Source organism: Corvus cornix, chromosome 7 (genome assembly GCF_000738735.6).
Source record: "Corvus cornix cornix isolate S_Up_H32 chromosome 7, ASM73873v5, whole genome shotgun sequence".
Taxonomy (NCBI): domain Eukaryota; kingdom Metazoa; phylum Chordata; class Aves; order Passeriformes; family Corvidae; genus Corvus; species Corvus cornix.
The window spans coordinates 22,169,026-22,186,625 of record NC_046337.1 but is presented as its reverse complement, the minus strand read 5'-3'; the positions used below and the strand labels follow the sequence as shown (position 1 = coordinate 22,186,625).

The 17,600-nt window shown below is 37.9% G+C and overlaps 1 protein-coding gene across 3 annotated transcripts in view; it reads left to right on the top strand.

Moving 5' to 3' along the window:
- LNPK (lunapark, ER junction formation factor) overlaps nt 1-11,968 on the top strand; it is a 50,805-nt gene extending 38,837 nt beyond the window's left edge. For 2 of the 3 annotated variants that reach the window (XM_039555093.1, XM_039555092.1), the window contains exon 13: nt 4,563-6,003. In XM_039555093.1, coding sequence (XP_039411027.1) covers nt 4,563-4,756 — 194 coding nt within the window. In that variant the 3' untranslated portion in view covers nt 4,757-6,003. Of the gene's footprint in view, nt 1-4,562; nt 6,004-11,223 lie in introns of those variants that run through there. The other variant, XR_005602346.1, reaches the window with a different exon arrangement.
- The last annotated feature ends 5,632 nt before the right edge of the window (nt 11,969-17,600 follow it).

Below are 17,600 nucleotides of genomic sequence, written 5' to 3'. Positions count from 1 at the left end.
TTGATTTAAAAGTCTATTATGTTTCTAGTGAACCACAGTTCAGTTTTGCTGAGTAGCGTAAGTTGCCTTTTTGGTAGGACATAAAGGGTAGAGGGGATGCTGTGCTATTATCTGAATTGTTTCAAAGGTTTCACAAATAGCTTTCTCTGATATCAAAGCCAATAACAGATTACTGTGGGACACACATCCTTTAAAGATACTTCAGACATGTGGCACTATGTGGAAATCTGTCTTAAAGGGGAGCTCTAGTAGCAAAGAAAACTTGTCCCAAAGCTGCTTGAAAGCACAAGCAGCTATATTTTAGAGCAATTTCAACATTTTTATGAATTCCCACTTAACAGAGATTTTCTACTTAATTTAATAGTGATGCAGTATTGTGATTTCACTGGTTACACAGTGAGATGCTCTCTACAACAAGAGGAAGGGTGGCTGACTACTTAGAATGTGAAGTCCATAGGCTTTCTAAGTACTAAGCGTTAAGCAGGAGTGTTGGGGGGAAAAACTGCTGTAGCCAAGAGCAGGTTTTTTAAGGTTGCATTGCTGCAGCTCTTAAATATGCAGCAAGCATAGGGCTGTGTTTGTTGTTAAGATCATGTGAGTGAAGCTACATTCTTTGATAAAATCATGGATTAAGTATTACTCTTCAAGGACACTTACATTTTCTTTTGTCATCCTTTTAAGTTTATAGTCAGAGCTTTCACTTGTTGGCTACTGCTCTCACAATGACTTTAATCGTGTAGTATTTAAATCAGGTTGACTTTGGGCAAGCTTTCCATTAATTGCTGTGTTTAAAATGGAATCTCTATATATTTTTAATGAAGACTGATCATGTTTATGGTTGGAGTTAGCATCACTTACTCTGAATGCCCTGACTACTCATTTAAAGGACCTACTCTTTAGTTTCTTGTAACTTTCTCAGACTTAATTATAAGACCAAATTTTTCCATGTAAATTTGTATTACTGTATATTCTGGAGAGTTTCAAGAAGTTTAATCAAGAACAGAGTGAAGGGAAGATTAATAAAAAACCTGTCAATTTTTGCTTAAATAAGCAGTGTCTCCATACCTTTTAGTGAAATGTAAAAATGAAAGCACCATCCTCTTCCTTTAAATATAGTTAGAATATGCATTTCATCAGGTTTTCTCCTTTCCATTAGAAGCTGGTGGCTGTGGTTGTCCCTAGGTCTTACATCAAAGATGTTGTAGATGCTTGGCATCCTTTTGATCAGACTGAGCAAACAGTCTCTTTACCTTTGTCAGAGTAAGAACAAGTCACTGCTGCAGAGTGCTAAGCATTATTCAGTTGAAGACTGCAGGACTGAAACTCTGTAAATAGGTAATGGTTGGGCTATGCTACAAATGAGTTGAGAGGGCATGGAGCTGCCTCTTCCTTGCATCCCATACTTTCTTTGACTCTAGCCTGAAGAGTAGCAATAAAGGAATGTAACTCAAGTGTGGACGGTTGGAGCAGGAAAATGCACAAACTTATTCATAGAATTTGAGGCTGAAGAAAAAATGCAGAGATGAGACAGAAAACTGACAGTTGGGAGATAAAGATTGAGCACAGACAGAGATGGGATCAAGATGGAAATTGAAGAGCAGGAAGAGAGAGTGGGATGGGCTGGAAAGTAACTGGGGACATTATTTTGCTTGGGCAGAAGTAGGGTTGAAAAATTTTGGAACAAGAAGCCAGGGCAGGTGTTGAGCAGCTTGTGGTTGAGAGAGCAGGGAAGGAACCAGGAGGTGAGTCAGCTGCAAACTTGCTAAAATGAAAGATCGAGTCTGAGAAAAGAATGGAGAAGCTGGGCTGCTCTGAGCAGTCTGAAATGAAGCCTGGAACTAGCTAGGTGGAGCTTTGTGTGGGAAGAGGGGTCTTAAGTTCTTGGTGACAGATGGCATTTGTACAAGGTCTGCTTGACATGGGTGTGCCAGCAGCTCCTCCACTCAGTCATGGGCCAAGAAGCCAGAGCAGTGCTTCTAAAGCTTTTGTCTCTGCTTGAATTCTGTATCAGCCTGAAGCAGTCTGATTACTTTCAGACACCCAACACATTTAGATGAACACGAACACGTGGCACTTGACTGACACTGTTTTCCTCAGACGTTGGTATTGGGACCAGCACTGCATGATATCTTTGTCAGGGCATGGACAGTGGGATTGAGCACACCTTCAGCAGATTTGCTGATGGCACTGAGCTGTGTGGTGCAGGGAAGGGATTCCATCCAGAGGGACCTTGAGAGTCTTGAGAGGTGGGACTGTGAACCTTATGAAGTTCATTAAGGCCAAGTCCGAGGTCCTGTGTCTGGATCAGGGCAATCCCAAGCACAAATACAGGCTGAGCAGAGAAGGAATTGAGAGCAGCCATGAGGAGAAGGATGTGGGGATGTTGGTTGGCAGGAATCTCAACATGACCTGGCAATGTGTGATTGTAACCCAGAAAGCCAGCCATGTCCTGGATTGCATCAAAAGCATTGTGGCCAGCAGGGTGAGGGAGATGATTCTCTCCCTCTGCTCTGCTCTTGTGAGACCCCACCTGGAGAGCTGTGTCCAGCTTTGGGGGACTGACCTGGTTTCAGCTGTGATAGAGTTGATTTTTTTCTTAGTAGCTGGTACAGTACTTGGTTTTGAATTTAGTACAAGAATAACACTGATAACACATGGATGTTTTGGTTATTGCTAAGTAGTGCTTATTTTAAGTCAACGACTTCTTGGTATTTCATGCTTTACCAGCATGAGGTGCCCAAGGAGCTTTGGGGGGCATAGCCAGGACGGGTTATTCCAGAGTTATTCCATACCACAGAATGTCATGGACAGTGTGTAAACTGGGGGACTTGGATGTGAGGGGCTGAACACTGCTGGGGCATGGGCTGGGCCTCAGTCAGCAGGCAGGGAGCCATTGTATTCGGCATCACATGTGTTTAATTTTTTTTCCTTTCTCTTCCCCCTGCCCCCCTGCTTAGATACAGTTATTTTTGTTGTAGTTGTTACTATCTTAATTTGTTGAATTATTAAACTGTTCTAATTTTAACCCTGGGGTTTAACTTTTTTTGTGATTCTCCTCCCCATCCCACCAGGGTAGCAGGAGGGTGGGTGGGGAGTAGGCAGGTGTCTGGGCTGCAACCCAGTTGCAGGCTGGGTTAAACAACAGGCCCTGGCATAAGAAAGACATTCTCCTTTTGGAGCAAATTTGGAGGAGGGCCACAAGCATGGTCAGAGGGCTGGAGCACCTGTCCTGTGATGACAGGCTGAGAGGGTTGGAGCTGTGCAGCCTGGAGAAGAGAAGGCTTTGGGGAGACCATAGAGCAGCCTCCCAGGATCTAAAGGGGTCTCAAGAAAGCTGGAGAGGGACTTTATACAAGGGCATATAGTGATAGGATGAGGCAGAATGGATATGAGCTGAAAGGGTAGGTTTAGGTTAGATATTGGGAAGAAATTTTTCACTGTGGAGAGGGATGAGACACTGTAACAGACTGCCAACAGAAGCTGTGGGTGCCCCATCCCTGGAAGTTTCCAAGGTGCAGTTGGATGGGGCTTTGAGCAACTTGGTCTAGGGGAAGGTTGGAACTAGACTGATCTTTAAGGTTGCTTCTAACCCAAACCATTCTATGATTCTATGCAGTTAGAAACATTTGATAAGGCTAACATTTTTGAGCTGTAACTTTGCATCAGTTTTGCAAACTTTTTGCATTCACAGTATGCATTAGTACTGTATAGTATTGACTAATACTAGTCAATAAATCAACTGCCATCAGCAATGCCATTCTACAGTACCTTTGTGTCATTTAGTGCAACCACATTCAGTTTTTCAGTGCTTTTGCTTACTTCAAAATATGACTTTTCATATGCTACTGAAGTCCTGTTGTGAAGCTGGAATTTACTTTAGAGGCAGTACTTAAAATAAATGTTTTTGATCTTAAAAATAAATGTGTTATCGAAGAAAGTCCCATCCCAGATGAAGAATAAGTATATTCCTGTTCAACCTTCCTGCACTACTCCATGGAAGACAGAATATGTAGTAATTTTCATTGGCTGGTTTGATATGTTTGTTAGGGTTGGTTTTATGGGTTTTTTGGTTGGGATTTTTTGGGTTTTTTGGTGTTTGAATTTTTTTCTGGGTATCAGACTCCTTATGTTTAAAATAGTTTCCATCAAGTAGAATGTTTTAATTTGTGTACAGATTGAACCCTTATTAAAAAAATAAAACAGTTGATGAAACTGACATTACCAAGCACAAAGAAACTGAATTAACATGTGTCTAACATCTCACATTAGTGAACAAGCTTAGAAAGCTTCTGTTGAGGGTGAATATATGCAAATAATAAAGTATTTTTCTAGTGGGAGCTAAGCTCTTTTCCATAGTATTTTCTTTTTTTCCTTAAATTTTAATTGTTTTACCTGTGACTGTCTTAGAAAAATCAAAGTTTTTACGAGTTGAGAACATCGTGCAGTTACTAGTCAAAACCTGTATGTGATTGCAGAATGTTTCATTTGCTTTTTAAGAATATTAGTTGCCTCTTAATTTCTAGAAATGTAATTTTGCTATTTTGTAATTTTTCTTTTCACAGAATCTGAAGATGATGTGGCCCAGATCGTTGAGACAAATGACACAGATGATAAAGCACCAAGTTCTGAGCATCTAAATGATAAGCTAGCTGAAGAAGTAGAAAAAGAAGCAGAAAACGTTTCAGCAACTGAAGAGACTATTTCAGAGTCTGCTTCAGCTGAACAAAGTGAAGAATCTTTAATAAAAGCAGAATAAAGTACTTCAAGTGCCTTCTGTAGCTAGTTTTTAGCTTTGTTCATGCCTGTTGTTACTATTCAGGTGAGCTTTTTTTTTAATGGTACAACTTAATAATCTTGCTTGGGCTTAAACTGCCTCAACTGCCACAGTGTGTCAAAGCTATGTGTAAAAGTGGGTATTGTAAACTAAGCATGTCTCTTTAAGTTAACACATAGACCATGTAGTTGGTTGAAGCCTAACAGTTGTAGCCCTTGTTTAGTTTGTGTCTTGAAAAACATCGAAGTACAAGCTTTGCTAAGGGTGACTTACAGTTTGACATCTCTTTAACTGTCACACATAGAGCAATTACTGATGGCATCTGACCTAGTAAGTTTGGTCTAGTGAACTTAAGATACTTTTTAATGCTGCCTTGTTAAAATGGATTGAGTACATGTTTAATACACAGATGTTTACAAGCTAAAGGGTCATCCGACATTTGACTTAAGCATATGGAAGTGTCATTGCAGTGGTGTTAATATTATTCATTGTCTAACTTTTTGACAGAATTCAGTTAAATGGCACTTGGATAAATGGCATCTCCTTTGGTGTTTGTGTTGCAGATGAACCAGAGGCACCTTCATGCAAAACTATTTTGTGTTTACATAAAATATAGAAAGTCTCTGCACTCGATTGTACTTGAATACAAAGCACTATTTATACCTGTACAATAATTACAAGATATAAGTGAATTTTGTGCCTTTGTGTATTTTGTTAAAGGAAAATAAAGACATCTAGCAGCATTACTTGCTTTGTGATTCCTAAAACTGAAGAGAATTCGTTCTGCTGTGTGCAGCTATTCTGCCATTACTTTGTGCAAGTTCAGAAGGAGTGTGCCACCTTAAAAGGAGCATGTCTGTATGTAGCTAAGGTGGCTCTGATAGAATAGAAATAGATCCCTGATGGAAAGGGAAAGCGCATGTGCATTTGTCAAAAGGCTTCTCTAACTGTACCTAAAACTTGTTACTATTTAATGTTACAATTGCAATGAATATTTGCTGCTGGAGTACTGAAAATGTTTTTTTTTTTTTTTTTTTATTGCATTGCTTTTTAAGATAAGGACATTTGTTACACATTTCCTGTTAAATGTAACAGCTGGGATCCTGGATTAGAAGTTTTCTGTCTGTGAGGTACCTAAGTCAAACAGATATTTTTTTTAGAAATAAAAGCTGACCATATGTAACTTGGTTGATTTAGTAATACTTCTGATAAAAGTATTATTTTGTGCAGTGTTGTGTATCTTACTACAGAAAGAGGGGAAATTTCAAAACCAGTTTTAATCTGTTGTCTTGGTTCCAAATGGAAATGGTTTTTACACTGTGAAGACAACAAACCCCATAAATCTTACTATCTTAAGAGTCTTCTACAAGAAAAGCATGTTTCTAAATGTGACCTTAATATCCATGTCTTTATGCAAGACATAATTGTTACATGAACAACAATGCTTAATTTTGTTTTTCAAATACATGCTTAATTTTCTGATTCTTTGGGGATAGTTTAGAAGCTCAGCCTTGCATCAGTCAGAATCAAGTTTGGTCTGTATTTAGATTACAGAGGAATTTTTTTTCTGCTTCCCTATGTAAATTGCAATTAATATTTTAATTACTGAATTTTAATTATTCTTAATAGACAGAATGTAGGCATATGATTAAAGGAGTACTTATAGGTGCTTGTCCATACTTACATAAACAATTAGCAAATAAGCATTTTGTGTGTGACTGTCTTAGTTGGGAATACAAAGAAAACAGTCTCTTTTCCAAACATGTTGGACAGTATGAGAAAAGTAACAGGGTACAAAGTGATAGGGGAATTAATCTTTTAATACTTCTAGAGAATATATTTTACATTACAGAATTTATTTAAAATGGAAATAATTTTGCCTGAAAGGTGGCGAAGCTTATTTATTGTTTTGTAAGTTGTTAATCTCTACACTGCACTTTGTACCTCACTGATTTATCTGTTTAAAGGCTTATTTCTTTGGAGAGAAAAAAATCACAGACCATGTGAGTAAATCAGTACAGTTAACTGTTGGATGTGCTTACATTATAAGCTCTAAAAACAAGTAAAATTTGATATCCTAATCCATCAAAGGGGATATGAAGGCATGAATTACTGTCAGTTCAGAACTTAAGGTTACTCTAGGCACAGATATTACTTCCTTTTAAAAATGTACATTTGAAGTGTCTGGTCTTTTGTAGAAGAATTTTAGGTCCCTTCCATGACAAACAGTGGCTGAGCTGTTATGCATGTAATATCTATAGAATTGACTGCGAAAACTGTTGATATTGGATCTATATATTAACAATGTTTTAATTAGCCTGGGACATGTATATTTTCACATGTCCTGCATTTGCCAAAGAAACTGATGCTTCTTAGGATTTTGGGAATATGAACTTTTTTTTTGAAAAAGGAGACTCAGTATTTTGAGTGGGGTGGGGTGTTATTTCTCCCAAGATTCTTAAATGAGACATGAGCAACTTCCCACAGAAGGGATTGGTACTTTTTGTTTAATATATCACTGAAGGATCAAGTAGAGACAGTCAACTGATGTGAAAACAAATACTTTTTAGAATGTGAAAACCTGCTTTGTGACCTAAAAATGCCTAAAACTTTTGAGCACAGGAAGATGAAGTCCGTTTTAAGTGCATGATAGAATTTTCTGAAAGACTTTCATACTTTAAAAAGGTGTCTGAGCAGTCATTTCCATTAACTGCTTCAGAAGGCTTGAAGATTATGTTAAGGATGCCCTAGAATTTTGGTAGAGAAAGATCTATTTTTAACTTTCTAGGTTTTCAGGGTTTTAAAGTAGCTCTAGTAAATGCGGGCACAGGGTTAATCTGTGGGTGAATTCAGGCTCATGATGATACATATGACTGTTGTAGACTGAGCTTTTCTCAATTTACAGTAAGCATTTGCATGTTACTCCTGCCAAGTGTGGGTGCCCCAGTCCTGATACAAATATGAGAAGAGGATTCTGCTTCTGCAGCAATTGCTTCTTGGCTTCTGTGTACTCTAAGTGTGGCAATAGTAAAAGGTACCTGTCCAACAGGAGTTGAATCGAAATCCAAAAATACCTGTAAATGAACTGCTGTAGCCACACTTAGTCATGTCTTTGTAACTCCAGAAAAACCTTGGAAGTAGGAGTATGTAGGCAAAAAAAGTACAGTAATTGTCAGTCATGTTTAATCCAGTTGCAGTTTCACTCTTAAGGATGGAAGAAAGTAGAGGGAAAAAAATAAATACTGTGGTTCCATGTTTTGTTGTCTTCTGACTTCTTGGCATGTACTTGAATCTCAATTTTTTCAAAAGTACTGAGACTTCTCACAGGACCAGACTTCTAAGATGTCATAGGAGCCCCATTTCTTTCTGTGGCTGGGATGAAAAGCAAAATTAAGTTGGGTAGTGAAGTAATACTTAGCAAGCTTGTTGGTGCAGTGTTTTTATTGACTGTGGAATATTGTGAATAACTGCAGAGATCTCCTTGCATTTAAATATAGTTTATAAATTAGGGAGGAGCTATCTCGGCTGCTTAAAAACTCTGGCACAAAAGACAAATGAGTATTCTAGTTCAAAATAAATTGAAATGGGGCAGTCAAATTTAAATTTTACTTAGAAGTGAGCAGAACAGGGTTAAAAAAGGCAATAGTATTTTAAATTCTAGTACTTCTTCTAAAGGAGAACACAATTGATTGCCCTTCGACATTCTGACATAATTAAAACTTTTAGTGGAATCTAAATGACGATTTCTCAAAAAATCTGTTTAGCCTCCATGCAGGAAAAAGAAGCTCCCAAGGAATGGCAAATGTAGAAGCTGATGGTTTAGGAATGGTTAGAGATTATCAAAAGCAAGTAACTAGGGTTGGGTATGGTTGCCTTGAAGTCAAGAAGATTGAACCCCAAGGCAGTGGAAGACTTAAAAGAATGACAGAGTCATTCATGAGGGAAACATATAGGGGGGAGGGAAGATATAATGTTTTTTTTATTTTAGAACAAAGTCTTAATCAAGAAATAAAAAATACGTGCTTGAAGAGATTTTTTTCAGAAAACGTAGTAGGGTTTGGCTGTTACCACATGGCAGTACATAACTCAGGTTAATATCATGTTCTTATGTCAGAAATAATAGGGATGCAATTGACAAGGAATCATATTGGAGAGGTTTGTTTGCTTTTTAGAATTAATTCCAGAATAAGCGTATGACAATCACTTGGTAGAAAGAAGCTGTCTCGCTATTATGAGAGATTTATAACCTTTTTAACCTTCAAAGGCTAGGAGAAACATTTCTGTGTTGGTACATGGTTCTGAACTTAGCAACGTTTGTGCACTTGTGGATTTGTGGTGCTTGGAGGAGTGAGTAGGCTAGAGGAAACTTCCATTATTCAATAGCTAAGTCTGCTATTAAAAATTTTAAAAGTCTTAATCTCTATAAAGTCTGAACACATTCAGTACAAGAGTAGTGGATGTAAAGAAAGTTTAGAGTAAGCTGCTTCTCCTTATTTATTCTGCTTCTGGAATGAGGTTTTGTTAGGTCTTCTACAATGAGGAAGGCTGTTCAGGGAGTAAGGAATGTCCTGTATGGGAATGTTGCACTAGAACAGTAACCTTGAAGATCCATTTTGTGTCTTTGGCAAATAATCATTTGACCAGTTCACTGAGTGTCTCATGCAAAATCTTTAGGCCTTCATTTCCTTCCATGTCTTACAGACTGTTTTTTGTTTTGGTTTGTTGTTTTTTTTCCCCTAATCTCTCTAAGAGGTTCTTTCCTGTCCAATCACATGGTTAAAAGTTAATGCCTCAGATGTCAGCATCTCATGTTTCAGTTCCCTTCTAGAATTGGTAAATGCAACCCTGTCCAGATTTCTGGTGTAGTAAGGCTCTGAAGGAGACTGTACAGAAAACATGTATGCCTAATACAGGCTAATTTAAAAAAAGGCTGCAGTACATCAAGTGCATAAACATTGGTGGAGAGTAAGTTTTTTAGGAATTAAAACTGGAAGTTTGAAAATTCCTAATAATTTGGACAAATAGCCTTGCAGAAGGCATTAGATTTAAAATGACATTGGAGAATGAGAGGGCAATAAAAGATTGCTCCATGACCAGTGGATTGTGTTTGATTGATGACATGTGCTTTCTTATTATTAAGAGTGTATTTAATGGCAATATGTGGATGGCAGAGATTTTTGGCGGTTGTCAGAAAGTTTTGATTCACTGATAGGAAAATGTGTGTGAAATGCTTACTGGTCTTTGGCAGTGCTCCTCTCTTCCACGGTGTGGCCTTTAGGTGGAATTTATATATCTCAGGTTTGTGGAGGGTGATGAAGGCAAGGAATTACAGCTGATTGGGTTGACTGGCATAGAGTGGTTGGCTCCAGGCCCTGGTGTGTGGTAATGCACCAAAGTGTCTGTCAAACTGTAAACTTCCATCAGAAACGTGTCCTAGTTGAGTTTGTCTGATAGTCTGAACTTCAGTGTACTTCATGCTTTGGATTCTGGGTGTTTGGAGGAAAAGGATGGCATCCTGAGTAGGTGGGAATTTCTTAGCACTAGGTTTTTACTAGAGGTTTGTTTACACAACAAATAGAATAAGCTCTAATAGTGTTTAGCAATAGGAGCTGCTACCCTCAAGCATTAAAAAAAAAAAAGAAATTGAGTTGTCCCTTAAGATCACGATTCTCAAGGAATTTGACTTCACCATTGCTTTTGATTTGTGGAACTTTCTGGGGTCTTGTCAGGTCACATTCAATCTTTTCTCTGAAAGAATAACGATTCTGTGATTCTATGAAGAATAAGACCGAGAGAGGTATATGATAGGCAGGATAGTGAGAAGGGCTTTAAAATGAAATGTATTGATTATACAATAATTTGTTCCCAAACCATAGGGTTTTGAGATTAAAGCAAACACTTCAAAGATTCTCGATAGATTATTTAACTTTGGAACAGTGAAAAATCTAAAGCACTGTATCATAATATAACTTTCAAGGTTGCATAAAATCAATTTGATCCTGACTTAAATTTTTGGTTAGAAGGGGGTGTCCTGACCAAGTCTCATAATACTGGTTATTTTTCATAGTAGTCACCGTGGGAATAAACCTATTTCAAGACTGCCACTGTATATGCCTCACATTGTACTGCTAGGATTTTCAGTGAACAATTACTAATGTTTTTCAGGAGGGCTTCATAAGCCTCTGCCACTGTGAAATCATGTATTCTCCTTTTGTTGTGTGACAAAAATAATTTGCAAAAGGGAGATTGCAACTGCCAGGGAGGAATACATGCAGCAAAATCCTGAGATAATCAGATATAGGAGAAAACAAGGGGTGCAGATACTGGAGAGCTGACAATTTTGGGTATTCAATTTGTAAATTCAAAGTCATCTCTAAATTTGTAACTTATGTTGAAATAATAATTCTTTCTCTCTTTCTTTCTCCATTTTCCTGCCTCAATGAAAATAGAGAAGCTGAATTTGTAGAAAACTCAAGCAACAAAGACCTTCCAGCTCTTCTCAAGTGGTCTGCCCTCTAATTCCTTGCATCACTTCAAGGACTTCTGCTCAGTTGACGAAACTTAATTTTGACTTGTTCAGCACTCAAAAACATTTTACAAAACCACCAGGAAAATTCATTTTAAGCAAACTGTTTTGAATGATGTTTTAAAGGAAATGTGAAAGTTGTTATTTCTTTAGGAATGTTTGTACTTGTATTTTTTGTATGTTGAGCTTTTATTTAAACAGGAGATCCTGTATATTTATAGATGCTATTGTTGTAATAGCCTTGTTGCATTAGTAAAGGGTATGTGTGTTTTTGTACTATAAATAGTATCTTTAATCAGAAGTATCATTTTAATCCTAGCTGTGGCCTTCACTAATACATCACCTGCAGTTCAAATTCCATTAAAATCAATGGCAAAAACATTCATTAGTGTGAGTTCTTAGGCTCTAATAGACTTCATGAAATGTCTGTCTTAGCTTTTCTGCTTGTAACTGAGAAAACATTTGAGCTTGTGCTCTCCCCTTTTGAAATTTACTATTTTACCAAATGAAGCAGATTTTAAAGCATATGAAATTAAATTGCATAGCTTATTTGAATATATGCTGTCTTTGCTGTGTATGTAACTTCTCAAGAAAAAAATTGATTATGAAAAAGCTATTTATTTACCTGAGCTTAATTTATGATTTAAAGTGATAATTCTGTTTTAACAGTTCTGTCTGTGCTGGCTGTACTCAATCAACTTGAATTTCGTAGTTATTTGGCTTTTTTTAAGGACTGCATGTTACAAAAAAAGAATGAGGGTGCCCCTGCCTCTTTAGTGCAGTCCCTGCCCCCCAGTTGGACTGGCATATGTAGGAGAAGAAAGTTGTTCAAGGCTGAGTAGTTTCTGATAAGACCCATTTATCTGTGCTACAACCAATTGGGAGAACTCCTGGCTCATGGCATGAGCAGCCAGCTCTCCACCCTCAGAGGTCAGGCTGGCACAGGACTGCAAAATGTTGTGTGCGCTGAAGTAGAGGCAAGGAAAACCTGCCTTGACTCAGGATTGAAAGTATGTGGCAGCTTCAGAGGGAATTGTGGAGTTGCAAAGATGCTGACTTTGACCCACGATTCCATAGACTTTTCAGGGTGGGTGTTACAGGTTTTATTGTATCTAAATGGTGATTTATGTCCTTATTCCTCCATTATTGTCCACAAAGTACTGCCCTGTGTCACAGGCCGGTATCACCTAATTTTTTCAGACTGTTTCATTTTCATTAGCACAGCTGCTTTAGCTTGAGATCAGTGTACTGCACCTCATTGATAATCTAAGAGGGTATTAGATGCACAGAAGTGACACGTAACCCTGTCAGTCTGGCTTGATTGACCCCTCAGCTTCCAAAACATGGGTTCTTTTTTTTTCTAAACCCACGTTAGCCCACATCCATTTTTGCACATATTCTGGGCAGTTTAAAGGTTGGTCGGATTCGAATATTGCTCTTTCAAATTTGATAATGTATGAGTACAGAACTGTGACCTTTGATACGTAGTAATACATCAACATGACATGAACAGTAAGTGCAGCAATTACCTTTACTACACTTCAGATTGTGTTTTAGTTCTCATCTTGCAAGCAATTATTTCAGGAAAAGAGGGATGCCTTTAAGTTAAATATTTTTTGCAACTAGCATAAGTGCAGAAATTAATCTCTGGGGACTTTCTGATTTACAGGTGAACGTTTTCAAATGAATCTTGGCTTTCAAATTAACATTGTTTTAGTGGTAGAAAGGAGTCTGGTGCCATTGGCTTTTACCGTACTTTTTTTCTGGGAGAGTTTCTTTAACGATTTTTGTTGTGTTCTAATGTAATCTAAGTTTCATATTCTAATTTATGGCTAAAGCCTGATCCTGCAGGCAGTTGGCATGTCACTGTGTTCATGTTGCTCCCATGATAATACTCGTGAGTTGGTTATGTGCATGGTAATAATGCAAGTTTACATGCTTTTAAGTGCCTTTCAGAACATCAGAGCATCTCAGATGTGCATCACATACTGATTTAAGAGGCTGTTTTTAGGTACCCCAGCAATGTTTCATTGAGCAGATCAAGATACATTTGGTTTATTTCCAGATGTTCTTTCTCGCTTGTTATAAATTATTTGTACAATGATAGTGCACAACTACTACCTGGTAGTGCTATAAAAACACAAATCAATACTCCTTGCCAAAGAGCATAAGGCCTTGAGAGGACTGATAGCAGTTGTGGTTTCTGTTCTGTGGACTAAGAGTCAGAATAAAATTACTGTGTCATTCTGAGCAAGCAATTGAGTAACCATTGAATGGTGACTTTCTGTCACTGTTGTCTACCACAACCTGGACTCAAAGGAATAATTTGAAGTAGAAGTTCATGTTCTTCTGAAATGCCTGCCTCCTCAGTAGCCAAGCGCTGAGCAGTGTTGGTGTGCTGGAGTTAGGCACTGAACTTTAATTCAGGAGCTGTGGAAATGTTTATTTTGTTCTGTATTGAGACGAAATCAGCACCTTTTGCAATGTCTTTTTTTAAACTGTCAAAAATCTAAACTCCTAGTCCCCAGTACCATTTGGCCATTCTGGGGCACAGGAGGCAGCTGACCCCAGCGGCTGATGTGGAATAGGGACTGAATTGAGCCAGTCCCTTGCAAACCTACCATGAGCAGAAGGGTGCTTTTGCTAGGCTGGGTTTGTCATTGAATTCCTGCCTGTGGAGGTTGCTCTCTTGTTGTACATATGCACTTGTTACAGCTTGATAAAACTAAAAACTTTTCTAATGCAATGGAAAGGTGTCTTTAACAGATTTGCTCATTATTTTCTAGCAAGAGAAAATTCTTAATTATTGTGGTGGTGTTTGTCCTCAGGGGGGAAATACAAAACAAATATATTAGATCATCATAGAAATTGCTCCTAAGCAAGCTCTTGACCATACAAATTGTTTTGCAAAGCCACAAGGAAGGTGCTACCTGGGGACAAGGTGCAAACATTTCTGTTTCATGTGTTGTTTCTTGTTGCTTTTGGCCTGTGCCACTTGAGAGCATTTGGGCCCTTAACTCCTTTACAATACACAAAAAAGTAGAGGTGTTGGGTTGTTTTACTGTCATTAATTTTTAGATGGTAATAGCCAGTAGTAACTTACTTTGGAAAAAAACACCCAACCTACTTTTCTGCAGTTTTCCATTAGAAAATGTACATATTGTGTGTATGGAAATCTTAAGTCTGTGCTGCTGACTTAGCAGGGGATGATGGTTACGACAGCTCAGCGAGGAAGTTTGTTTTTCAACTGGGGCTCTATGGCCATAGTAAAGTTCCTTAGGCTGAAAGGCTGCCCTTGTGCAGGTAGGTGACTCTGGGTAGGGAAGTGCATTTGTTACTTGACTACAATAATAAGAGGAATGCAATGGCAACTGCTCATTGCCTGTCAGTATTTGTTGATTATTTGCTCATGCTGAGTTTATTACTTCTGGTAACAACTTAGGCCTCTTTAGTTCTCTGTATTGTATATTAGTAACCATTTTTTAAAAAGAGCTGACAACACTGATATGCCCCAACAGTAGGATCCTTTTTATAGTATCTATAAAATATTTCCTTTCTCTCATATTTTAGAGAAAGGGATGAAGGTAATATTTTTTCCACAATTCCTACTGTAGCAGTATGACTAGAAGTATTTATTTTTCAGAAATGCTAGGATTTTTGTTTGTTTCAGCTATTTGCCTACATCTGTGTGATTTTGGAGCTTTTTAAAAAATGGTGAATAACAGCCTGGATACAGAAGGTATTTTCTTTTAAAGGCTTATCTTAAAAGAAAAGACTTAGCAGTTTGCAATGGTAAAATCCTGGAAGGACTTTGTTGGATTATTAAAGAAACGGTAGGCAGCTGAAATTATGGACACTTAATGGAAATTACTTGACTAAGACTGTGCACAACATCCTGTGAATACTCCTGATATATCATAATAAGGTGTTATGTTTGTGTAGTCATGAAGTCTGATCTATTTGATTTTAAAATCTCAGATTGTGAGATTAATCTCAGTTTCTGAGTAAGTGTAATGATTCTGAGAGCTAGAATATTGTTTGCCATTGTCAACAGTAGTGAAGGAGTCTCAGGATGTATAATGTAATAGATGTAGTTTCGAGTTTTGTTTGATTTTTTTTTTTTTGCCTAGGCCTATTCAATTTTGATTTATTTGCCTCATTAACCCAAGGATTCAGAAAATTGAATGCTACCTGAGTGAGGTATTATTAACACTAGTGAAATATCTTCAAAATCACTTTGTGCTTATAAATTAGTCTTTTGAAAGCATTTTAAAGATATAATGATACTGTAGTGAAAATGTACAGCATCGTTTAAAAATTGCAAAATGCTTATTTGATTTCAGAAATAAGACTTGGTCACCTGACTTAAATATATACTGATCTATTATTTATGCTTTGAAAATAGAGCTGATAAAAAGCATAAGTGTTCTTGATATTATATTTTGTCATATCTAGCTAAAAAGATTGAAATCCAGAGAAACAATTTTCTGAAGAAATGAAATAGTATGCCCTCCTGAACCCCTGGGGAAAATAGCCTCTCTGTTTGCTCAGAATATGAAGCAGTAAAACAGTATAAGTAAAATAGACAGCCCATGTCACATTCCTATTTGTACAGTCTGGAATGATGTTTTAAAAACATTTTCTAGTTATTTTTGATAAATAAATGGCACAAATAACATCTGCAAACCAACCCTGCTGATGTAAGATTTTTCAGATCAGATTTGTTTGTCAGTGAAAGTTTAGAAAATTGCTTTGCAAAACTGAAGTTGTATAACTCCCAAAAATATGCATACCAAATGTACAAGGATATATCTCGTTATCCTTTTGCCTTCCCTCAGAGAAACTAATGCTGATTCTCCATTATCTTTGCTTTTGGGCTCAGAAGGTAGCTTGTTAAAGATACAAAATATCAAAAAGCTCAGTGGCTAAACACACGTTTATAAAGCGTTAAATGGCTGCGAGTTCATGTTTATAGTGGAGCATCCAGCTACTTATTTGGAATAGTGTATTTTGTTTGGTTAAAGCTCTGAGGTTTCCCCCTGAGCCAGTACTGCTGCACTGAAAACTTGGCTTTGTGGTTGTAAGATCCTTCCACTGGTGCTGGACCTCTGGTCAGGGTGTGTAAAGGACAGACATGTCTTGTCTGGCTGTTGCTTTCTTCAGGTTGTGCCATAGGCTGCCACACTGAGTCTGAAGGGACGTTCCTTCAAATATTGTGGCTTTCAGAAATGCACTCTTCAGTTTAAGGATGCTGCTGCTGATGCCTTGAGTGGCCTCCGAGAAACAGAGACTAGACAGGAGTAAGGGAATAGGGCAGGTGTTTCTTTGAAAGGCCTCCAAAGGTCCCCCCTGGGGAGCCAGAGGCTACTGCCAGGATGGACCCCAAGATGGACAACAGGTCATGAGTTCTTCACTCTTTTATAGGTTTGGTTCATTTGCATAGCAGGGTTAATTCTCCAATTAAAGCTTCAGTTTAATTATGTAATTCCCCTCAGCTTGCCCCCCTCTCAAAGACTTTTGGTTTATACTTTTGGGGCCTAGGATGGTCTGGGTGTCCTTGAAGAGCAGGCCTGGAGAGGCTTTGTTATGTCTACCTAGCACGAGAGAGCAGAAATTAACAGGCTACAAGGAACTTCAGAGTTACACTAGGCAGTACAGGATTTGAAAAATATAAAAGTTAAAACCTAAGGCATCACTGCCACTCTTAATTTCAGTCACTGACATAATAGCTGAGATGGAAAAAACATTCCTTGGGCAGCAGGACTGAGAAACGTGATGTCAGAGCTCTACAATGCCTGGTTACCCGGGACTGGCTCTACATCCAGGTGTGTCTCTACATCTTCCAAAACATGGCTCACTGGGGGAGTGCATTTTCAGCCACATTTGAGGAATTATGTCTTCAAGACTGTTGTTATGCTTTGGACTTCTGTGCTCTGAAGAGTTGGTTAAAACCAGCTTTAATTTTGTTTTTGCAAGGATTCTCAGTCAATGGACTCCATCTAAATTCTGTGATACATCTACAGATACAAGATGCCTGTATTTTTAAAATATATATGTGTTTAATAGTGACCTCCCCCCCCTTTTTTTTTTTATTTTCCAGTCTTTAAAAAATAGTGATTTAATAAACTCTTCTCTCTGAGCTTATATAAGGCTGTAATATTATCTGGTATTCTAATACCTGAACAAAAGATGGGGTTTACCAGACTAATAACATTTAATGGAGTGATTCTCCCTTCATTGAATGAAAGAAAGGCTTAGGTAGGGAGTTTTTTTAAGGATCAGGGCTAGAATTCTAGAAAA